The sequence below is a fragment of the Chiloscyllium punctatum genome, chromosome 11 (genome assembly GCF_047496795.1).
Source record: "Chiloscyllium punctatum isolate Juve2018m chromosome 11, sChiPun1.3, whole genome shotgun sequence".
NCBI lineage: Eukaryota > Metazoa > Chordata > Chondrichthyes > Orectolobiformes > Hemiscylliidae > Chiloscyllium > Chiloscyllium punctatum.
In genome coordinates, this window is record NC_092749.1 from 6,257,951 (window position 1) to 6,283,243 (window position 25,293).

Here is a 25,293-nt window from a genome sequence, read left to right on the forward strand (position 1 = left end):
ACGTGCAGAGTTCTTAATACTGCAGAAGCCCTGACACTCCTGTTCATACGGGTCAGCCAGGGCTCCCTGAATGGACCAGATTAACAGCTCCATTCAGAGACCTTTCATTCCATGATGTCCACCTGACTGACCCCTTGACAATCGATACAGAGCGAGCTAGCATCTGAGCATCTAGCATCTTTCCATTTTAAATATTACATTAAACATAACCTCATTATGATCATTGTTCAGTAATTATTCACACATTCTTAGGTTCTTAACTAACTTCATCTCATCATTAAATTTAATATGTAGGTTCTGTGACATATTGTTGCCAAAAACTTTCCCAAGCATATTCATGAAATTCCTTATTTTTTCAGGCAAGTCTGTTTATTAGGTCTACATGTAAGTTCAAATATACCACATCCTCTAAACCTCTGCCCTGAAACATTTGCTGACTCGTGTGATGGCTATATCATTTTGGGATGCAATCTTTTTAAACACAAGTTTCAATTTGGAGAAATTCTGGATCAACTGCACTCGGGATGTGGGGGTCCTGATCGTCACGAAGTGGGGTGGTATCGAGTAAAGATCAAAGACTCCCTTGTACAAAGTCCTTCTTGAGAAAATAGACCAGAGCAGCACTGGGAGAACCGAGGGACCATCTGACCCTTGAAACACTGAAGAGTCCCAGTGAGGGAATTTTTACCAGGTGACCACATCCCAGAATGCAGCAAAGACCATTTCTCATCATTTATTAAAATGTTACAACTTCATATGAGTTTGAACATATGCAGTAAGTGAATAGTGAGCAGGTTTTAATATCATTAGCAGGCTGTTTGGAAACATGACCCTTTATATGGCAAGACTGGGAAACTTAAAATGGGTGCAGGCAGTTGTTGATGTGTTGGTAATACACTGGGCCACCAACTGAAAGTATACAGTGAATATATTCGAACAGAACTTAGACCAATAGAGAGAGAGTAGCAAAGATTTGTCAGGCTAGAGAGCATTGCACTTGGGAAATAGTGGCTGGTGTTTTTAGCTCATGTTTTGACCATTTCTGCTAATGCTGGAATCTCGTCAAGAAAATGAATCTGAGCATCACAGATGTGAGCTGATTGCTAGTGAGATGTGGTGTCTAACAAGCAGCCTGCCAGCTGCCTCTCAGTTCTGGTATTGGATAGACTCCATTGTGTGAGACTTGCCCATATGTTGGCTCAGTTCTGTTGAAAGAGTGTCTGACAGCTCCTCGACCTGGCTGGCAAGGAGATGGATGGCCTGCAGCATCGTGTCCATCTTCCAAACCTTCTCCTTGAACCTAACAAAGGAGAGGACATTACTGATAGAGGATCAACCTGAAAACAACCTGTCGAGATCCACCAATCCTGCTACTACAAAAAAACCAACTCAAGGAAATATATTATTCACACATAATAATGTGCAGAAGAAGCTTTACCCTGTATCTAACTCTGTGCTGTCCCTGTCCTCGGAGTGTTTTGATGGGGATAGTGATGAGACCGCTTTACTCTGTATCTAACCTGTGCTATCCCAATACTGAGAGTGTTTGATGGGGATAGTGTAGAGCAAGTTTTACCCTGTACTTAATGCTGTGCTGTCCCTATCCTGGATGTGTTTGATGAAGTCAGTGTAGAGGAAGCTTTACTCTATATCTAACTCTGGGTGGTCCCTGTGCTGGGAGTGTTTGATGGGAGGACAGTGTAGAGTGAACTTTACTCTGTATCTAAACCCGTGCTGTCCCTTTCCTGAAAGTGTTTGATGGGGCCAATATTGGGGCAGCTATACCTTGTGTGCTTCCTATCCTGGGAGTATTTGATGGGGACAATGTAGAGGAAGCTTTGCTCTGTATCTAACTCCATGCTGTCCCTGCTCAGTGGGTATTTAATGAGTAACTATGTGCCACAGAAAGAAAGGTTTCTGGTTCTAAACAAACACAGAAGTTGCTGGAGAAACTCAGTGCATCTGGCGGCATCGATGGAAGAGAGAAACAGCTAATGTTTCCAGTTGAATATGACTCTTTTTCTGAGCTCCCATTTGCAAAGTACTTATGCCCAGCATCTGCATTACTCTGCTTCAATTGGAAGGTTTCTTTCACATGTCCCTGGTGCCCCACCCCTTTGTATTTGCTGGAGTTAAGCCCACAATCAGATCAGTTGTGATCTTATTACATGTTGGGGCAGATCCAAGGCAGTCTGTTCCAGTTCATTCCCAACTTGTAATGTCTGTAGCTATAACATTTCAGTGGTAAAGGCTAAACTTTTCCAAACCTTCATATATGCAGCTCAGTACTTACTTTTTCACATGGATATTTGACGTTGGTTCTGAGTCAAGGGCTTGGAAGATTTCTGTCATGATGTTATTGGATAGCTCATTCTGTTGTTTAATGTCCAGGACTGTGGTGGTGATCAACGATTGGTAGCTCACTTTCCCAGTCTCTTCTTTAACTGCAGTTGCCAAGCTCTCCAGAATAGAACTGCTGCCGTTCAGGAGATTCTTGACGGGATTGAGATCCTCCTGAATCAGGGAGCGAATAGCTTCCTGCTCACTGGGGATGGTTATGGAGCTGGTCAGCACTGTAATCTCACACACACTTGAGAGCTCCGGGATTCCCAATCCAGCTGCATTCTCAGGCATGAGCGTGTTGTTCAAAACCATGGGGAAGAGAGGATCTGGAACATTAGTCTCTAACGTATAATCATCTCCAGCCTTCACCATGTAGACTCCCAGAACAAAGTGCAAGATCCACAGGAACCTCATGGTAACCTAAGAGTGAGATCAGTTAGAATTTCCATAATCTCATTTTTCATCACCAAAGTCCCAACTATTCCTAACCCATTGCAGTTTCTGGCTGGCTTCCCACTTGAACTCACAGCCTTTGTGTGTTTCAGTGTTCCCTTTTACTATGTGTACAGAAACAGGAGCTAACGCTGGGACACGCACACAGACCAGGCAGTGAATCATTCCCTTTCACTGGCTGTGTGCACTTGGACACTGAGATACACAGAATATTGAAAAATAGCAAGCCCAGAAGAATCAAGACAGATTGTCTCAATTGCTGACTCAAGCTGAAGTTTGAAAAAAAGTTTAATTTTCTGAAATCACCTCAAGCAACAAACCTGACACACATTCATCAGATATACACACACTGTCAGATATATACACACTGTCAGATACACACACCACCAGATATGTAAACACAACATACACATTAGATATATACACACAATACACTCATAGTCAGATACACATACACATAACACTCTCACAGTCAGATATACACATACATAACACACACAGTCAGGTATACACATACATAACACACACAGTCAGGTATACACATAATCAGAGTCACACACACAGTCAGATATACACATACATAACACACACAGTCAGATATACACATACATAACACACACAGTCAGGTATACACATACATAACACACACAGTCAGATATACACATACATAACACACACAGTCAGGTATACACATACATAACACACACAGTCAGATATACACATACATAACACACACAGTCAGGTATACACATACATAACACACACAGTCAGGTATACACATACACATAACACACACAGTCAGGTATACACATACATAACACACACAGTCAGGTATACACATACATAACACACACAGTCAGGTATACACATAATCAGAGTCACACGCACAATGCACATCATCAGATACACAGACAGAACATGGACCTCATATTTGGATATAGCTCATTTGATGAGCAGAAATATTACCTGAAAAAAATGTTCTTGTTAATAGAGAGACCACCTTCTCAGATGGCTGCAGTTTCTCTGTCAGAAACACTAGCTACTTTCCTGGCAGAATGAAGTTTTAGCTGTTTACAGTTCCCTGTTATCCTGCCTAATAGAGACAGAGAGGCAGTGGGAGTTTGAAATACTGATGTTCCAACCCCCTTTCTTTGATGCTGAGTTGTTCTGGGGCTCCTGTCCTGTTATTTATTTTTCACAGGCAGCTTCATAGTTCAATTTCCACATCTGTAAGATGTTAATGAAATCTCGCTGCAGACAGGATGTGGAGCTAAATACTGGCTGCAGTATTGATTCTTAAAGTGACAGTGATACCAGAAACATGGTGTTCAATTTGGGGAGGGGAGGGGGCGGGTTTGATGAGGGGGGAGCTGGGATTGTGATTCAACTGAGTGTTCCCTTCAGAGTTCAATGAGTCTTTGCAAACTTACATTGCTCCCCTGTCCTACAGTTCCTCGATGTTAACATTCTCATCATCATGTTCAAATTTCTCCATCACTTCATCTCTCCCTAGCTCTGTAACATTCTCCAGCCCTCAGAGAAGATATCAGTCTTCAGCATTTTGCTGACGTTAATCACTCCCCCGTGATGTCCGTGTCTCCAGCTGTCTGGGATCTAAGATCTGGAATTCCATCCCTAACACTCCCTTGTCTGTCTCCCTCCTCCTTTCTGATGCACTTTTATGCTTACATTTTTGACAAGATTTTTAATCACCAGAATTCAGATCTCCAAGTTTGACATGAAACAATTGATCACCATACCTGAGAGGTACTTGCCTTTATTGGTCAGTACATTGAGTAAAGGAGTTGGGATGTCATGTTGCAGCTGTACAGGACATTATTTGGGCCACTTTTGGAATATTCCTCCCTGCTACAGGAAAGACGTTGTTAAACTTGAGGGGTTCAGAAAAAAATTAAAAGAATGTTACCAGGGTTAGAGGGTCTGAGATATAGGGAGAGGCTGAACAGGCTGGGACTTTTTTCCCTGGAGCGTCAGAGGCTGAGGGGTGACCTTATACAGGTTTATAAAATCTTGAAGGGCATGGATCGGATGAACAGCCAAGGTCTTTTTCCTAGCGTAGGGGAGACCAAAACTAAGGTGAGATGGGAAAGATTTAAAAGAGAACTAAGAGGCAACTTTTTCATGCAGAGGGTGTTGCATGGATAGAATAAGCTGCCAGAGGAAATGGTGGCGGCTAGTACAATTGCAACATTCAAAAGGCATCTGGATGGGTATATCAATAGGAAGGGTTTAGAGGGATATGGGCCAAGTGCTGGCAAATGGGACTAGATTAGTTTAGGATATTTGGTCAGCATGGGAAAGTTGGTCCAAAAGGTCTGCTTCAATGCTGTGTATCTCTATGCACAATGACACTGCCCTGTTGAATGGCAGCACCTCCTATAGTTTAGCACAGGTCACCAGGATGATCAGGGAAAACTGCCCTGCCAACAGATGCCAACACTGAAAACTACAAGCCCTAGTGCCACATGATGGTTTCATGTATGGCATTTGTGATAAAATCCCCTCAGGGACTGGCCTCTTAGTCATCGGTGATGGTGCTCTATGTCATGAGGCAGCAGCTGAAATGGACTGAAGAAGATGGGCAGAAGAAAACAGACAAGGGGCTTAATGTCAGAGTTTGCTTGGCAGCGCTGCTATGTAGCAGATGGTGATATTTTCCTATACTCAAGGAATTATGTCAATGCAAGTTGTTGTTGTTAAGAGTGAACTAGTTGAGATTAACCTCTGACCCTTCCCTTGACTAACACCTGAGTCTCTGTGGCAATGCCTTTTGCTGTCATGCCCTCATGGATACCTGGCTACACCTCAATCTCCTCCTCACTCCCAAACCCCCAGTAACACCTGTTCCATCCCTTTCAGCAATTCTTTGTGATACCTGTACCATGCTCACATACACCTCACCGTCCAACAATGATTTTCTCATGGCAATCTTTCTCCCTCATCACTTCAAACAGCTCCTCATCCTGAGTGCCTTCAACCTTCAGCTAAACTCTGTCCTCATCTTCATTACAAATTGTACCCTCTACCTTGATCCCCTTCACTCACTGTCTCTCTGATTTTGACAGTTCCCTGTGCAATCCCTTTCCCCTTGCCGTACCCCATCTTCCCTGATTGATCTGTGCCTTTCACCCCAAAAACAATATGGCTGACTTCAAATTCTCCAACTCAATTCACACATTCCTTCCCAAACAGTGACCCTCTCCAGAGGCCCCTCACCCCTCTCAGCCCTCCCTACATGCACCAGTCACCTCTGGATAAATGACCCCCATGCTAACTCCTTAACTAATTCACTAATCCCTCTCCATTCAGTTTCCCCTCATCCAGCCAGAATCACAAAGTGCCCAGCGACAGGAACCAGTCAACAATGGCAAAGAATGGCTTCATGGGCCAACTGGAAAGGCCATTCCCCTCAAGGAGATGCCTTAATTTGGAGTCAGATCTCTAGTGGTGAACAGAGAGTAGTTAGAGAAGCTGTCTACCTCGCATCTCTCTGAACAAATATCTGCCACAACATCCCTTTTTTCTCTTGACTCTTGGCCTTTGACCCCTTTGCTGTCAAGAAATGGTAGACAGGACGGTGAAGAAGGCATTTGGTATGCTTTCCTTTCTTGGTCAAAGCACTGAGTATAGGAGCTGGCAAATGGGACTAGATTAGTCTAGGATATTTGATCAGCATGTTGCAGCTGTACAGGATATTGTCTCGGCCACTTTTGGAATACTGTGTTCATACCTGGTCTCCCTTCTCCCTGGAAGGATATTGTGAAACCTGAAAGGGTTCAGAAAAGATTTACAAGGATGTTGCCGGGATTGGAGGGTTTGAGATATAGGGACAGGATCAATAGGCTGTGGCTGTTTTCTCTGGAGCACTGGAGGCTGAGGGACGACCTTATAGAGATTGATAAAATCATGCTGGGCATGGATAAGGTATATAGACCTTATTTTCCTGTGGTGGAGGAGTGTGTGTGTGTGTGTGTATGGAATGAGCTGCCAGAGGAAGAGGTGGATGCTGGTATAATTACAACATTCAAAAGACATCTGGATGGAAATATGAATATGAAGGGTTTGGAGGGATATGGGTCGGGTGCTGGCAGGTGGGATGAGATTAGAGGGACATGGACCAAGTACTAGCAAATGGGACTGGATTAGGTTAGGTAATCTGGTCAGCATGAATGGATTGGGCAAAAGGGTCTGTTTCCGTGTTGTACATCTCTATTACTCGGATAACAGCCCATCACGCCCTGAGCCTTTCCTCCCTCCACTCCAACACTGGCGTTGTCTCCCCAGGGACAATTCGATCTACCACATAGAGTAATAGAGATGTACAACACGGAAACAGACCCTTTTGCCCAATCCATTCATGCTGACCAGATTACCTAACCTAATCCAGTCCCATTTGCTAGTACTTGGTCCATGTCCCTCTAAACCCTTCCTACGTATATCTCCATCCAGATGCCATTTAAACATTGCAATTGTATCAACCTCCACCACATCCTCTGGCAGCTCATTCCATTCACGCACCACCCTCTGCGTGAAAAAGTTGCCCCTTAGGTCTCTTTTAAATCTTTCCTCTCTCACCCTAAACCTATTCCCTCTAGTTCTGGACTCCCTCACCCCAGGGAAAAGATCTTGGCTGTTCACCCTATCCATGCTCCTCATGATTTTATAAACTTCCATAAGGTCACTGTTCAGCCTCTGTCTGCTATTCTGGTTGTAGGAAATGAGTCTTTAGATTTCCATTTGCCCTCTTGAACAATCATTGCCCCTGTTTGAGACAACGGTTAATATTGAGGTGTCAGTCAGTGATGTTAATGGTTGTGATGTTGGGTCTGCTCGCTCACGATTGTCACCAACCCTCGGCTCTGATACACAGTGCACTTTCTGTATGGAAATGGTTAATGGAAAACTGGTGAGGTTGGAGCTGCTGGGGAGCACAGTGTATCCTCCCTGCTCAGTTTCTATTGACATTAGCATTTAGCTCTAAGGCAGCCCACAACATTCCTCATTAAATTCATAACATTCTGGAAACATTGCATGGTTAATCACACAGACTGGGCCATATTCCAGAGTGAGTCAGACTCCTTGGCTTCCACAATTTAACAGATATGGAAGAGTAGGGTTCATACTCAGAACACCAGCAGCTGAGCAGTTTTATCTGGGGGTAATTTTAACAAGGTAGGATAAGAGCTGGGAAGCATTTACATGCTCCAATTTACCTGGAGTTTTATACTGTTCTTCTAAACAAGTGGATAGACCTGCACAAACTCAATGGGAACATTCTGAGTGACAATTGTAAAAATCACACAACACCAGATTATAGTCCAATAGGTTGATTTGGAAGCACTAGCTTTCAGAGCATTGCTAGTGCTTCCAAATAAACCTGTTGGATGATAACCTGGTATTGTGTGATTTTTAGTTTTGTCCATCCCAGCCCAATGGCAGCACCTCCACATCATCATTCTAATCATGGGCTGAATGAGAAGGAGCTGGGTGTTTTGGTTAAGGGGTGGGAACCCAGACTGGGGAAGATGGAATTTGAGATTTGAATAGGTCCCCGGCACGGTAGCACAGTGGTTAGCACTGCTGCCTCACAGCGCCAGAGACCTACGTTCAATTCCCGCCTCGGGCAACTTCTGTATGGAGTTTGCACATTCTCCCTGTGTCTGTGTGGGTTTCCTCCGGGTGCTCCGGTTTCCTCCCACAGTCCAAAAATGTGCAGGTTAGGTGAACTGGCCATGCTAAATTGCCCGTAGTGTTAGGTGAAGGGGTAAATGTAGGGGAACGGGTCTGGGTGGGTTCTCTTCGGAGGGTTGGTGCGGACTTGTTGGGCCAAAGGGCCTGTTTCCACACTGTAAGTAAGTAATCTAATCAAGACATATTAGTTCAGCCCTAGGTGAGAGTTGTCTCCACTGCTGGACAGTCAATATCAGTTAAGGAAAATTAATGTTGAGCATAAAATATAATTTAGTTTTATTTGGATGGAGAAGTCACTGGAAAGACCAGCATTTGTGGCCATTAACCTCAGAGACTCACTGAACATCAGGGAACATTTCTGAGTCAATCACATTGCTCCGGTCTGAGGTCAGGCGTAGGCAAGACTAGGAAACTGCAGCAGATTTCCTCCCTGAAGGAAACCATGAGTGAACCAGATGGTGTTTATAATCAATTGATGATGGTTTCGTGGCCATTGTTATCAGGATGAGCTCTCAGTTTTGAAATTACTCATGGAATTTAAATTCCACCAACTAACATGGTGGAAACTCAGTCCATTTCCCCAGAACATTAACTCCGCCCTCCGAATTACACAGTGACATTCCCACCCACTGTTGTCAAATATTAAACAATAGTTACATCAAATCTAGGAGCAGGAGTGGGCCATTCGGCCCTTCGAGCCTGCTCCCCAAGTCAATGTGATCACGACTGATCATCCAACTCAATAGCTTGTTCCTCCTTTTCCCAAAGCTTTTGATCCATTTAGTCCCAAGTGCGATATCCAACATCTTTCTGAAATCATTCAATGTTTAAGCCTCAGTCGTTTTTCTGTGGCAGAGAATTCCACAGGCTCACATTCTATCTGGATGTATCACGGCTTGGTATGACAACTGCTCTGCCAGGATCAAAGAGACTACAGAGAGTTGTGAATACAGCCCAGTCCATCACACAAGCCAACCTCCCATCCATTGACTCCATCTACATTTCCCACTGCCTCGGGAAAGCAGCCAACATCATCAAAGATCCCTCCCACCCGAGTTATACCCACTTCCAACCTCTTCCATCAGGCAGAGGATACAGAAGCTTACACACACGTTCCAATGGATTCAAGAACAGCTTCTTCCCAGCTGTTATTAGATTCCTGAATGGACGTCTCAAATTTCAAATTTAATGTTGATCTTGCTCTTCTGACGGTGCTGCTCCTTTAACAAGGTTATACTGTCCTCGTCTTTTTTTTCTCAGAGAGGTCGTAAAAGCAGAAATTCTGAAAGGTCTGACTTGGAAGTGTTTTAGGGCCAGTTTGATTATAGCTAACAGATACTGCCTCAGGCAAAAGGCTTTCCAATTTTAAAAAATCACTTGTATAATGAAAGGGGAGTGGCCAGTTCTCCCAGCTCTGCTTCTCTCTGGTTTGGGTTTGGTTTGGTTTGATTTTAGCAAGCAGTCATTGTGAAGCTATTGGACTCAAAGAGGCAGGTCCATCCTGACATATATCCTGTAAGATCTGTGTTTGATTTTACCTCTTGTGCCAAGAGGTGTTTATGGGGATTGTTGCAAGTGTTTGAAACAGCATCATTAACTTGGGATGATCTGTTGGGTCTTCAGATAGGTTAAGTTATTCTATATTCTGTTCTGTTTTGCTTGTGTTCCTTTTGGTAATCTTGTAAATAAATTCTGTTTTGTTTAAAACTAAGTGATTTGACCAGCTGCATTTCTCCTGGAATATCCGCATTACGCCTGCTTGAAACAACTAGCAAAGTTAGGATCTGGGCAACTTTCTTGAAATGTTTTGAGAGGATCTGGCCTGGTCCATAGTACTCTCTGCAATTTCTCTGCAGCTATAACATTGTATTCCTCGCTCTGTTCTACTACTGCAATGGACTTTGTATGGTATGATCTGCCTGCACTGCACACGAAACAAAGCTTTTCACTGCACCTAGGCACATGTGACAATAATAAATCAAATATCTCTGGGTGGAGAAATTTCTCCTCATCTCAGTCCTTAATGACCTACCCTATATCCTTAGACTGTAACCTCTGGTTCCAGACTCTACTGCCATTGGGAACATCCTTTCTGCATCGAGCCTGTCGAATTCTGTTAGAATTGTTTAGGCTTCCATAAGATTCCCCCCAACATTTTTCTGAACACAGTGAATTTCCAGTTAACCATTTCAATATCTCCTCATATGTCAGTCCTGCCATTCCAGAAATCAGTCTGGTAAACCTTTGTTACACTCCCTCGCGAGCAAGAAAATTCTTCCTCAGATAAGGAGACCAAAACTGCACACGATATTCCAGGTTTGGCCTCACTAAAGTCCTGTGTAATTCCAGCAAGACATCCCTGCTAGTTTAGTGATTAGATATTTAAAGTTATGTGTCTAACTTGGGTATCTACTTTGTGGATTGGGTAAAGACATTGGAAATGAAAAGGTTTTGAATTGGTACTGGGCATTAGTCCATGACAGGCTTTTTGTCATATGACACAATGAGCCAATTCCATTGCTGTGGTCTGGGACATGTACCAGTCGGTGGGGGTGGAAGAGCTCAGGCCTGGTTTATTTTCAAATTGAGGCGTGAATGGGGTTCAATAGTCACCCTCCAGGCCCTGCTGTGGCCTGCTGTCCACATATAATATTTACTGAAAACAAACTGGACCAAATGGGTGACTGAAGATATCAAGAGACGTGAGAAAACCTCTCACGCTGCCAGTGAAAGTGTGTATTCCCAATGAACCCACAATCCAAAACAGAGAGTAGCCTTTGGTACAATGTCAAACTTCTTCACTCTCAATTCCCTGAGGCTCAGTAAGGCAGGAAAATAACTTATTCATCATTGTGTAACTAAAGACCGTCAGACTAACAGCCTCATACATTCTCAGACAGTGGAATGTTCCAGTTATTCTCTAAAGCTTGGAACTGTTCTTGTAGTTGTACAGTTGAAGGTTGAACTGTTCTCATTTAGCCTTTGAAGAAACAATTCCGAAATGTCTCAGTACCAATTGCCTCTGCCCCTTGGCCCCATTGCAGGCTATTCTCAATTCCCAAATAATGACGCTATTTTCTTCAACTGGTTCCTCACTGTAAACTTCCAAATTCTCTACAACTCTTAACATTGACCTGCAGTTACATTTAAGTTTCTTAGGGGACTTGACAGGGTTGATGCAGAAAGGTGGTTTCCCCTGCGTGAGGGACCAGAGAACATCATCTCAGAGATAGGGATCGTACATTTAAGGTAGAGATGGAGAGGCATTTCTTCTCTCAGAGCAAGTGAATCTGTGGAATTCTTTCCCATGGAGACAGTGGAGGCTGGGTCATTACGTGACAGATTTTTAATCAGCAAGGGAATCAAGGATTATGGATAAAAGCAGGAAATTGGAGTTGATTATCAGATCAGCCATGAACTCATTGAATGGCAGTGCAGACTTAATGGGCTGAATGGCCTACTTCTGCTCTTATGACTTATGGTCTTCTTAAGGTCTTTAAGAATGGCAGCCAATGACCAGTGGAGTTCTATGGGGTCAGTAATGGGATTTATATTAGCATCATACATAAGCAATCTGGTTAAAGAATCTGAGGGCATTATTGCTAAGTTTCCAGACAACACAAAGCTAAATGGAGAGACACTGCTGAAGTGGGAAGGCTGCTGAAGGACTTGGATGGACTCGGAGGTTGTCAAAGAAATTGCAGATAGAATGCAATGTAGGAATGTGTGAGGTTATGCATTTTGGTAGGAAGAATTCAGATGTAGACTATTTTCTAAATGGGGAAAAGCTTTCAAAATCTGAAGACTTTGGAAATCTCAAGGACTTGACTTTTCCTTCAAGATTCCCTTAAGGGTAACATGCAGGTTCAGTTGGCAGAAAGGAAGCTAAATGTAATTTCAGCATTCATTTCAAGAGGGCTAGAATACAAGTGCAGAGATAAGTTGCTGAGGCTGTATGAAGCTCTGGTTAGATCACATTTGGAATATTGTGAGCAGTTTTGGGCCCTGTATGTAAGGGAAGATGTGCTAGTCTTTGGGGGGGGTCCAGAAGAGATTTATAAGAAAGATCCCTGGGGTGAAGGGAATGTCATATGAGGAGTGGTTGGGGACTCTCAGTCTGTACGCGATAGAGTTTAAAAGGATAGGCGGGCTCTGATTGAAACGCACAGAATACTGAGAAGCCTGGATAAAGGAGACATGAAGAAGATTTTTCCACTAATAGGAGAGATTAGGACCCGAGGGCACAGTCTCAGAATGAAGGGATGATAGGATGAAGGTGTCGCTGGCTTGGCCAGCATTTATTGCCCATTCCTAATTGCCCAGAGGGCATTAGTAAACCAGATGGATTTTCCCCAACAATGGATTCATGGCCATCATTAGACTCTTAATTCCAGATATTTATTGAATACAAATTTAGCCATCTTTCTTGACGGGATTTAAACCCAGGTACCCCAGAGCGTTACATCAGTGTCAGGATTAACAGCTCAGCAATAATGCCACGAGGCCATCATCTCCCCAGTTCAGGACTGAGATGAGGAGGAATTTCCTCAGCCAGAGAGTGGTGAGTCTGTGCAACTCATTGCTGCAGAGGCCTGTGGAGGCCAAGTCATTGAGTGTATTTAAAACAGAGATGGATAGGTTCTTGATTGGTAAGGGGATCAAGGGTTACGGGGAGAAGGCAGGAGAATGAAGTTGAGAAACATATCAGCCCTGATCGAATGGCGGAGCAGACCTATTGGGCCAAATGGCCCAATTCTACTTCTACGTCTTACGGTCTTAAGGTCTTGGTTTCTGTCTATCATCTCAGCATGAGTCATAAGGAGAAGTGAGGGCCTGGTGTTATTAATTGAATAACAATGCAGAGACACAAGCAATGGTTTCGGGTTTAAATCCTACTACTGCTGAATTTGAATTGAATCAAATAACCTATAATTAAAAGTCTAATGTCAATTATGTAACCACTGCTGTTTGTTGTAAAACCCATTTGCCTCACTAATTATCCTTTATGAAGGAAATCTGCCGTCCTTACCTGGTTTGGCCTATGTGTGATTCCACACCCACAACGATGTGGTCGGCTCTTAACCCACATTCTGAAATGGCCCAGCCAGCTACTCTGTTGTATCCCAAGGGTAAGTGAGGACAGCCAATAAATGGTGGCCCACCCAGCCACAACCACATTCCCACGAGGGATGAAATCAATGTTGGAGGATCCTGAGAGATGTTAATTGGGAAAAGGGGAGAAATTTGTGGCCTGAGGAAGAAGGGAATCGACTCAATTTTAATAGCTCGGCATGAGGATCTGATGAGACATTGGAGCAGGCAAGTTTTCACTGAGGCTCAGGAGAGATGTTCACTGCCAAGATCAACAGGACCATTTCAACAGCAACATTTAACTTTGTTCTGGAGCTCCAGAGCTTAATGCTGTTGTTATGTACACGGCCTGAGCCATCACAATAAAATGTGAACTCAAACCCCAGCAGGGACAGTTTGGAAAATTGAATCCAGTTAAAACCCGGAAATGGAAGCTGCTACCAGTAAACAAAACTGTAAGGATGTCAGTCAATCCTAAAATCCAGTCACTTGATGTCCTTTAGGGAGAGAGACCAGCTGTCCTTACCCAGTCCACACTTTACTGAATTTCAGACCCTTGCCAACTTGAGTCTCTCGTAACTGACCTCTGATGCAATTGAGCAAACTGCTCACTTATACCAAACTGTGGCTGCAGCTCACCAACTTCTCAGCATGGCCAATAACTACCAGCTTTACCAACGACTCTGAGCTGCTGGGATAATGAGTGGGAATCTATTGTGTTGGTCAATGTTTTACTGCTGATGTAGAAATCTGGAAACATATACATCTGAAAGCTATTTTCTGATGACTTCAGGATAAGAGGTATCCCAGAGTAACCACTGCTTGATTACAATAAACAATTCTGTGTTGGCTGTGGAATGTTGGCGAGTTTGAGAGAGGGGGTGCTGTGGGATGACTGGGTGAGGTCATGACTAGCTCAGAACAAAAGAATCTCTCATTTTGTAAAAATTGTGTTATTAATCTTCAAATCTCCACCTTCCTTCCATTCTTGTCCACCTGTACTGGTCCCTACTGGTGTAGAGATCCCTGCAGAATCTGGCTTAACCTCATTGTACCCCAATTCTCATTGACATTTTTGGCTGTAGGGAGGCTGAAGGGAATCACGGTTCATCTTCACGTGATACTGAGCCAGCCATGACATGAAGACATGATGTGAGTCAGGGAAGGAACCTTGGCTGAACCCCAGTGAAACTCAGCACAGTATGGCTAGAGTCCAACTGGAATAACTCCTGCACAGTGTCTGTGGCAGCTGTCTGTAAGAGCAGGGCTTTAATAAAAGACCTTGTGGTGCATTTGGATTGGCATCAGCTCAGAATTAAGCAGCAACTTACTGGGAAAATGGAATAAAAGGAAGACTTACATTTACATAGAGCCTTATCATAATCCAAAAAAACTACAGGTTCTTTTTTATTTGTTCACAGGTCATGGATGTCACTGGCCAGACCAGCATTTATTGCCCGTCCCTAGTTGCCCTTGAGAAGGTGGTTGTGAGCTGCCTTCTTGATCCACTGCAGTCCATGTGTTGTAGGTTGACCCACACGCCCTTGGGCAGGGAATTCCAGGATTTTGACCCAGCGACAGTGAAGGAACAGCAATATATTTCCAAGTCAGGATGGTGAGTGGCTTGGAGGGGGATTGTAAGTGATGAGGTTCCCATGGATCTGACGCTTTTGGTCTTTGAGACGGTTAATGTCATTGGTTTGGAACGTGCTGTCAAAGAAGATTAACCCCAATTCTTTTGCAGGTGAATTTCTGCAGTGCATTTTATAAATTTTTTATTCATGTATGGAAAGTGAACACCCATCCCTAATTGCCCTTGATCTGAGTGGCTTGTTCATTCGTGTGGGTCTGGAGTCACATGCAGTATAAGCCATCTGACTCCAGACCAGGTAAGGATGGCAGATTTCACTCTGTCTGGGAGATTTCTTTTACAACAATTGACAGTGGTCACATCCTCACCATTTCAATTTCAGATATTTATTGTATGTAAATTTTAGCATCAGCCCTGTTGGGATTCGAACACAGGTCCCTGGAACATTAGCCTTGAGTTAGAGAGTCAAAGAGTCATTTACAGCATGGAAGCAGACCATTTGGTCCAGCCCATCCATGCCGACCAAACATCCTAAATTAACCAGTCCAATTAGCCAGCATTTGGCCCATATCCCTCTGAACCCTTCTTATTCATATACCCATCCAGAAGCGTTTTAAATGCTGTAATTGTACCAGCCTCTACCACTTCCTCTGGCAGCTCATTCCATATATACACCACCCTCTGTATGAAAATGTTGCCCCTTCGGTCCCTTTTAAATCTTTCCCCTCTCACCATAAACTTATGCCCTCTGGTTCTGGACACCCTCATCCCAGGGAAAAGACCTTCTCTGTTTATCCTAACCATGCTCCTCATGATTTTATAAACCTCTATAAGGTCACCCCTCAGCCTCTGACGCTCCAGGAAAAACAGACCCATCCAGATACCTTTTAAATGTTGTAATTGTTCCGGCCTCAACCACTTCTTCTGGCAGTTCATTCCAGACATGCAACACTCTCTGCTTGAACAATTTGCCTCTTAGGTCCCTTTTCAATCATTCCCATCTCACCTTAGTTTGGTCTCCCCTATGCTGGGAAAAAGACCTTGGCTGTTCATCCTATCCATGACTCCGATGATTTCATAAACCTCTATAAGGTCACCTCTCAGCCTCCTATGCTCCAGGGAAAACAGCCCCAGCCTGTTCAGCCTCTCCCTATAGCTCAAATCCTCCAACTCTGGCAACATCCTTTTAACTCTTTTCTGAACCCTTTCTAGTTACACAACATCCTTCCTATTGTAGGAAGACTAGAACTAAACACAATATTCCAAAAGTGGCCTAACCAATGTCCTGTACAGTTCTGGATTACCAGCCCAGTAGGTGATAGCCTTTCGGCATCATCATTAGTCTATTAATCCAGAGGCTCACGTAATGTCCCAGGGACCCAGATTTTAATCCTGCCATAGCAGATAATTCTATAATAATCTGGAAATAACAGTCTAACAATAACCATGAAACTATTACTGAGTGTTGGGAAATACCTATCTGGTTCACTTAATGGCCTTTTGTGAAGGAAACTGCCATCCATACCTGGTCTGGCCTACATGTGACTCCAAACCCACAGCAATGTGACTGACTCCTAATTGCTTCCTGGTTAATTAGGGATGGGCAATAAATGCCATTCCAGCCATATGGTGATGACTATATCCCACGAATGATTTTATTAAAAAGCCCAGTGACATTGCCATTCGTCCACTATGTCCCCAGTGTTACACACTACTACTACTGAGTGTGGGTGATGGAGGGAGTGGATGCAAATGGATGTAGTGTCAATCAATTGGGCTACTTTGTCCTGAATGGGGAAAGCTTCCTGACTTCTGCTGGAGCTGCCCTCGTTTGAATAAACAACACTCGAGACATTGACTCCATCTGGGACAATGCAGCCCAGTGGATCAGCACCACTGTTGTGTGGGAAAGGGCAGTGACCAGAAGGGGCACAACATACACAAGTAAATGGTTGATCAGTGTTTGGTGCTTTCAGTTGATGGAAGAATGAATGGGGATGAAAATAGGAGATCACCCTCATCTGCTTCAAAGAATGAAATGGGATCCTCCTCACTCCCCAGCAAAGATGGATGAGATCTCTCTGTTGTGTGATGTGAAAATACCACATCTCTTAATGTCTCTGTACCAGAACAACAGCTGAGGTCAGGTGCTGAGTCCCAAAGTACAGACTGGAATTTCTGGCTCAGAATATGCAGAGATCAGACTGACAACCTGCAGACGTGCAGATCATGCTAAATCACCAATGAATCTGAGGGGGACTCAGTGGTTAGCACAGTTGCCTCACAGGGACCTGGGTTCAATTCCACCTTTGGGTGCCTGTGTGTGTGGACCTTGCACATTCTTCTCATGTCTGCATGGGTTTCCTCCCACAGTCCAAAAATGTGCAGGTTATGTGGATTTGCCATGCTAAATTGCCTGTATTGTTCAGGGATGTGCAGGTTAGGTGGATTACCCATGGGCAATGTAGGGTTATTGGGTGGGTGGGATACTTTTCAGAGGGTCAGTGTGGACTTGATAGGTTGAATGGCCTGCTGAAGTGGTTCTATGAATTGAAGGGTTTTGTTGGCAGCATCTTGTATTATAATTTTATTTTTCAGTTATCTGCACCTCAGACACATTTACAAATGAGAGGAATTTTATCAGCAGTGATTGTGAGGTAAGGGTTCAGCTCTATTCCAGCCTGGAATCTCCTATCAGTGATAACGTAAAGGCAGGGTGACAGTCAGTGCAGGATAATCTCGAACTCAGTGTAGTGGAGCTAATTAGGGCATGATTCACGTTTTCGGTAAGCCTCGACATGTTACATAATCAACAGTGATTTCTATGTTGTTAAGATTGAATGGGTCCTGGTGTTGTCGATTTGTCTGCTTGCACAAAGGGCCTGTATAAATTGAAAAACTCTGTCATGAGACAAGTTTCATTGTTTAAAAGACCCACTGCAGACTGATGGCCAGAGAGACGCATATTGAGATATCAGGATTAAATGAAGAACTTTGCATTTTTTCTGACCCTGTTAGAATCCCCAGATAGTGTCTTCAACAAGATAGATTTATTTCAAGAAAGAAGAAAAGAGCATGAAATGACAAGGTGCCTTTGATGACTTCAGAGTGCAGTCAAAGATTTCACAGCCAACAAGTTACATGCAAAGTGTGGTTAATGCTGACGGTAATGCCAGAACTGAACCTTAAACTTGGGGAGTGGGGGATAGATGAGGAGCAGGGTCTGAGAGAAGGGCAGGGGCAAAGCAGGGGCCAAGGAAAAGGCTGTCTATTTATCCTATCCATGCCCCTCATGATTTTATAAACCTCTTTAAGGTCACCCCTCAGCCTCCAATGCTCCAGGAAAAACAGCCCCAGCTTATTCAGCATCTCTGTAGCGCAAATCCTCCAACCCTGGCAACATCCTTGTAAATCTTTTCAGAACCCTTTCAAGTTTCACAACATCCTTCCGATAGGAAGGAGACCAGAATTGCACAATATTCCAAAACTGGCCTAACCAATGTCCTTTACAGCCACAACATGACCTCCCAACTCCTGAGATCGATGCTCCGATGACTCGATGACTCTAATGAGACTCAGCTGGAGTATTGTGTATGGATGGCACTACATCCATAGGGAAGTTGTGAATACATTGGACAGAGAGTATAGGAACGATTTACAAGAACGGTTCCAGGGATGAGAAATGTCAGTGATGAGGGAGAGATTGAGACAGTTCTCCTCAGAGAGAGGAAGGCTGCGAAGAGATTTGTTAAATGTAGGAGCACATTACTGAAGATGCTGGAATCTGTGCTGAACACAACAAATGCTGGAGATCACAGCAGGTCAGGCAGCATCCATGGAGAAAGAACAAGCTAATGTTTCAAGTCTAGATGACTCTTCATTAGAGCTGAAGTGAAATGTGGAAGGGGCAGCACTGATGCAATAGTGGTGGGGGGGGGAGGCGAGGTGCTGGCAGAGAAAGGATGTTGATAGTTCACATTAAGTGATTGGAATGTAAGGCTGGTTAGGGTAGATGGGAGAAGTTATTCCCACTCATAAAGGAAACACAGCCAAGAGGGTTTAGATTTAAAGTGATTTGTTAGTGGTTAGGATATGGAGTGCACTGCCTGGAAATGTGGTGAAGGCAGGTTCAATGGAGACAGCGAAGAAGGGCATTGGCTGATTATTTGGATAGAAATAGTGTGTAAGGGTTTGCGGGACAAGCAGGGATTAGCCACTCAGTAATGATGCTCGTTTGACCAGCCAGTGTAGTCATGATGGGCTGAATGGCCTCCGTCTTCTCTGGAACAATTTTGCGACTTTGAATCCAATTGTACGATTTGGATGGGGTGTATCTTGAGCTTATCTGTGCCACAGTTTATCTGAATGTTCCCACATCCCAGCACTGGGGGGGGAGCAAATGAACCCTTTTCACACTGATGATGGGTCACAAACTACCAACAGGAAAGTTCTGTGGTACACAGCCTTCAAAACGAAACATAGGGACACAGCCAATGTCGTCGTAACTCTGACTTTGACTGACTCCCTGAAAGGATGTTTGAAACAAAATGAGATCAGTCACTGTCTCTGGAAATGAAGGATACATTTTATCTTTTTTCCTTTTCAACTGAACTACAATGGATTGGTTCCTACATCCCGTGGCCCCAGACCAGGTTATATACAGGCCTGTCTCAACCAAGGCGAAGCTGTGGGTCCAGAAAATACACAGCATGATCCAAACTGTTAGGCTCTCCTGTGGCCACTCCCTCAGTTTCAACAGTAATGAGAAAATCTCTGTTTTGAAATGAGCCCAAACAATTTGCAGGGGAAAGTGGAAGTTCAAGTCTGTCCTCAACGCTTGGATATTAGGAGTTGGGATTGTGCCTTAGACTTACATCACAGTTGAGCAACAAACTCTAATTACTCCACACTTAGCTGGATGAGTGCGGCTCAAAAAACCATTGAAGATATTTGACACCATCCAGGACAAAGCAGTGCACTTGTTCAGCACCACATCCACAAGCCCCTTCTCCCTCCACCACCAACGCTCAGTTGTACTATCTACAAGATGCACTGCAGAAACTCACCAACAAGACTCAGGTAGCACCTTCCAAACCCACGACTGCTTTTATCTAAGAAGGATAAGGGCAATAAGTACATGGGAACACCACTCCCTGCAAGTTGTGCTCCAAGCCACTCACCATCTTGACGAGGAAATTATTCCGTTTCTTCACTGTCGCTGCGGCAAAATCATGAAACTCCCTCCCTAAATGCATTATGTGTCTACCTACAGCACATGGACTGCAGTGGTTCAAGAAGCACCAGCACCTTTGCAAGGGACAACTAGGTACAGGCAATAAAGGCTGGCCCAGCGAGCTCGTCATTACATGAAAGAATTAAACAAAAGCCCACAATCCTCTCCGACTGGATCTAATACAAGGAATGAGGTCTTCGTTTCTGAACAGATCCCTTTATGCAACAACATTGCCACGGTAACCAGGATTGTTTGAATACAAAGTTACAGTCAGAAGAGCAATTGCAGCATCATAATGTTTCATCTGCCAGATGCTGTGAATGTTTAGAAAGGTCGAGCTGACTGGATCCAGGGTGTGTGCTGGCAGGTTGATTCAGACTGGGTCTGACAGTGATCAGAGAAAGACTTTAGTCCCAGCCTGAGGTGAGACAGATCCAGTCATGGGGAAAATGACAACATCCTGACAGATCTGAGTTGGCACTGTGAATCGTTCTTGAACAGATGAATGAAGATGGGAAAAGCAAACATGGAACGATTAAACTGATGAGAAGCACAGTGAACAGAAGGATGACTGTTGCTGCTGGACCAGACTCCAGGCTTCCTAATCCCAGAGAACAGGAGCTTAAGTACCATGCTGAACAATCTGAGAATGTGAATGTGATTTAAACAGAAGTGAAATAGCTGGAGTCTGTAAAAATGATGAAAAATGCAGCATTGTCATTAATTCGTAACCATTCAGTCATGTCTGTTTTCCAAAGCAAACCTACTGTTCTTAGACAGGTTGGGCTCTTTGTGACTCCAGACCCATCCCAAACTGGTTGATGAGGAGGAATCAGGGTGAGGCAGTAATCTTGAGGCCCAGGCTATTGTTTTGGAGTCATGGGTTTGAATGCCATCAGGGCAGATGGTAGAATTTGAATTCATTCTGGAATCAAAATCTAACCCAATGTTAACCATAAAAAGACCATTAATTGTTATAAAAACTCATTGGGTTCACTCATGGCCTTTGGGGAAGGACACCTGCTGTGCTTACCTGGTCTGGTCTACGTGACTCTAGACCCTCAGCAACGTGGTTAACTCTTAATTGCCCTCCAGGCAATTAAGGATGGACAATAAATGCTGACCCAGCCAACGATGCCCATATACAGTGAATGAATGAAGAAACCCTAGGCCATGCAGTCTCCCACCCCAGGTTATACCCATGGTCCAGCTGAATGACAAAGATGCCAATTTTGTGCCCACAGAACTGACCACCAGCCAATCAATGATAACTTGGATCCAAATCTGACACTGACTATCACAAAACCATAATGCCAATAGTTCACTGTATGCTTTGGGAAAAAAACCTCTCCCCACCAGAAAACTGAAATGGCTTCATTCATTCATTTCATTGCTGTCATTAGAACTTTCTCTGCACAAATTGGGTGACATATTTAGCTACATTGCAATGGATGACTATTAAAAGTTTGCTGAATTTAATGCATCTATTTGCAATCCTGGGATTTGCTCCCCGACTGGATCAAGAGGTTTTCGAGCAAGCAAAAGTGTAGCACCAGGTTACAACAGGAAAGGCCAAAAAACCATAGAATCTAGGATCAGAATTAGGCCATTCAGCCCATCGAGGCTGCTCCAGTATTCGATCATGGCTGTTATGTTTCTTAACCTCATTCTCCTGCCTTTTCCCTATAACCCTTGATCCCCTTACCAATGAAGAATGATCTATGTTTAACTTAAATGTACTCAATGATTTGGCCTCTGCAGCCCTCAGTAGCAATAAGCACCACAAAGGCACTTCCCTCTGGCTGAAGAAATTCCTCCGTGGTATGTAACTCTTATACCTATTATGTTATTCCAGCTGTATGGTATCTAGCACCACCTTACTTTTAATTTTTGTAATTATCTCTCTGTCTCATACGCTGCAGGCAACAATGCTCTGAGGCATGATATATTGGCAAAACCAAGCAGACGCTACGACAACGGATGAATGGACACAACACAACAATTGCCAGAGAGAAATGGGGGAGCACATCAATGGTCTAGGGCGGCATGGTGGCACAGTGGTTAGCACTGCTGCCTCACAGCACCAGAGACCCGGGTTCAATTCCCGCCTCAGGCGACTGACTGTGTGGAGTTTGCATATTCTCCCCATGTCTGCGTGGGTTTCCTCCGGGTGCTCCGGTTTCCTCCCACAGTCCAAAGATGTGCAGGTCAGGTGAATTGGCCATGCTAAATTGCCCGTAGTGTTAGGTAAGGGGTAGATGTAGGGGTATGGGTGGGTTGCGCGTCGGCAGGGCGGTGTGGACTTGTTGGGCCGAAGGGCCTGTTTCCACACTGTAAGTAATCTAATCTAAAAAAAAACATTCAGCTTCGGATCTTCAGGTGACCATCCTCCAAGGTGGACTTCAGGATACGCACCAATGGAGAGTTGCCGAGCAGAGGCTGATAGCCAAGCTTGATACCCATAAGGATGGCTTCAACCTGGTTCATGTCGCACTGTCGGTGACCCCACTACACTACACACTCACAAACACACTCTTACACATCACACACTCACACAGACCCACTCTCTCACACACACACACGCATGCACACACACAAACGCACTCTTACATATCACACACTCACACAGACCCTCTCTTATACACACTCTCTCTCACAAACACACACACGCTCTTACACACTCACACAGGCCCTCTCTCATACACACCCTGTCTCTCTCTCTCACACACACACACTCACATGTTCATCTTTTCACAGGCATATACTCAGTCATACTAGTGCACACTATATCAAGCACATAAACACACTCACATGCACACACTCACACACTCTCTCTTTCCCACACATATTGAGTTTTTCTCTCCCCCTCATACACATACACACACACGCACACACACACATACGTGCGCACACATACACACACACACATACGTGCGCACACATACACACACGTGTGCACACATACACATGCATATAAGTCTATGGGGTGATTTGTATTTGCAGATACATTTTATTTTGTTCAAAAAACACACAATCTGTAAGCATGATGTGGAGGCAGTCAGTTCATGTGACATTTATAAATTCCTATTTTGGAAATAGAACCAGTCTGACTCAAGGTTGGGATACCCCACACCTTTAATGCATTGTTTGAACTGAGATGTCACTTTTTTAGTTATACTGATAAAACCTTAAGATATCTCAGGACAGTGACTTGAGAGAAGTTCTGGGATTTACATTATAACTGCATTCACATTCTAGGTGACTAAAGACGTAACAGCAATCTAGGTTTGTTCAATACATCACCTCAGTTGTATGACACCTTGATCTTTTACTATATATTCTGTGTCCTAAGATCTCGCCTCACTACCTTCCCCACAAAGGAACAGTGCTCTGAAAGCCTGTACAGTACTCCCAAATAAACTTGTTGGGGTATAACTTGGAGTTATGTGACTTTTAACTCAATTAATCGGATTATAGGTCATCCATTCACTTGTTATTCAGCTATTGACACTTTACTCACACCATCTGACGCACTCGATCACCTGCAGTGACCTATTGTTCGGCCTGTTGACTCTCCATTCACACCATTTGTATGATCTTTTGATCTCTCTGATTATAAAGTCTGTGTCTGGATGTTCTCTTCACTCCACCTGATGAAGGAGCAACGCTCCGAAAACTTGTGATTTAAAATGTTGGATTATAACCTGATATCATGTTCCTTTTGACATTTATAAGAGGGTCATCCCTTCACTCTGAGACTGTGCTCTTGGGCTATGGTCTCTCCTACTTGTGGAAACATCTTCTCCATGTCCTCTGAGTGCAGGATTCTCAGTATTCTGTAAGTTTCAGTCAGATTCCCTCTTCATCCTTCTAAGCTCCATTGAGTACATACGCAGGGTCCTCAACTGCTCTTTATAACATTTAAAAGGCATCTGGGTGGGCATATGAATAGGAAGAGGGATATAGCCCAAGTGTCGGCAAATGGGCGAGGTTAGGTTCAGATATCTGGTCGGCATGAATTAGTTGGACTGAAGGGTTTGTTTCCAAATCATCATCTCAATGATTTTACGACTCTATATGACAAGGCCCTCATCCCTAGGGTCATTCTCGGAAACCTCCTCTGGACTGCTTCCAAAGCCTGCACATGCCTCCTTTGATATGGGACCAAATTGTTTGGAATATTCCAAATGCAGTCTGATGAGAACCTGCCTGTAACAGTGACTGTTTAGAGGGAGCTTTGTAAAAAGGAGCTACCATTTTTATAGGAATGATGTGGAGGTGCCAGTGTTGGACTGAGGTGGACAAAGTTAAAAATCATACAACACCAGGTCATTGTCCAACAGGTTTAATTGGAAGTACCAGCTGTTGGAGCACTGCTCTTTCATCAGGTAACTAGTGGGGCTGGATCATAAGACACATAATTTATAGCAAAAGATCACAGTGGTCATGCAACTAATGTGATATATTGAACAAACTGAGATTGTTCAGCTTTTCACCTTTTAGAATGGGTTGCAGGTTATCAGTTCATTAATATGTAAATCCCAGAACTTCTTTCAAGTTACATTCCTGAGATAACTTAAGGTTTTATTTTAAAAAGTGACATCTCGACTCAGATAATGCATTAAAGGTGTGAGGTTAGAGTCTGTCTGTATTCGAATCTTGAGCCAGACTGGTTCTATTTCCAAAGAACAAATTTATGAAATTTCGTATGGATTGATTGCTTGCAGATTGTGCACTTTTTTGAACAAAACAGAATGTATCTGCAAATACAATCCTGCCAAGGCAAACTCAAGATTGAAATACAGACAGACTCTAACCTCACACCTTTAGTGCATTATCTGAGCTGAGATATCACCTTTTTTGTTGTAAA

At 43.8% G+C, this 25,293-nt stretch overlaps 1 protein-coding gene across 1 annotated transcript; it reads right to left on the reverse strand.

The window, feature by feature from the left end:
* Positions 1-343: 343 nt before the first annotated feature.
* On the reverse strand, positions 344-20,438 carry LOC140482563 (uncharacterized). The gene is made up of 3 exons (XM_072580092.1): positions 20,371-20,438; positions 2,294-2,763; positions 344-1,300 (listed from the first exon to the last, which is right to left on the reverse strand). Exons 1-3 carry the CDS (start codon positions 20,371-20,373, stop codon positions 1,147-1,149), a joined length of 627 nt encoding a protein of 208 aa, XP_072436193.1. The 5' UTR covers positions 20,374-20,438; the 3' UTR covers positions 344-1,146.
* Between the last annotated feature and the right edge of the window lie 4,855 nt (positions 20,439-25,293).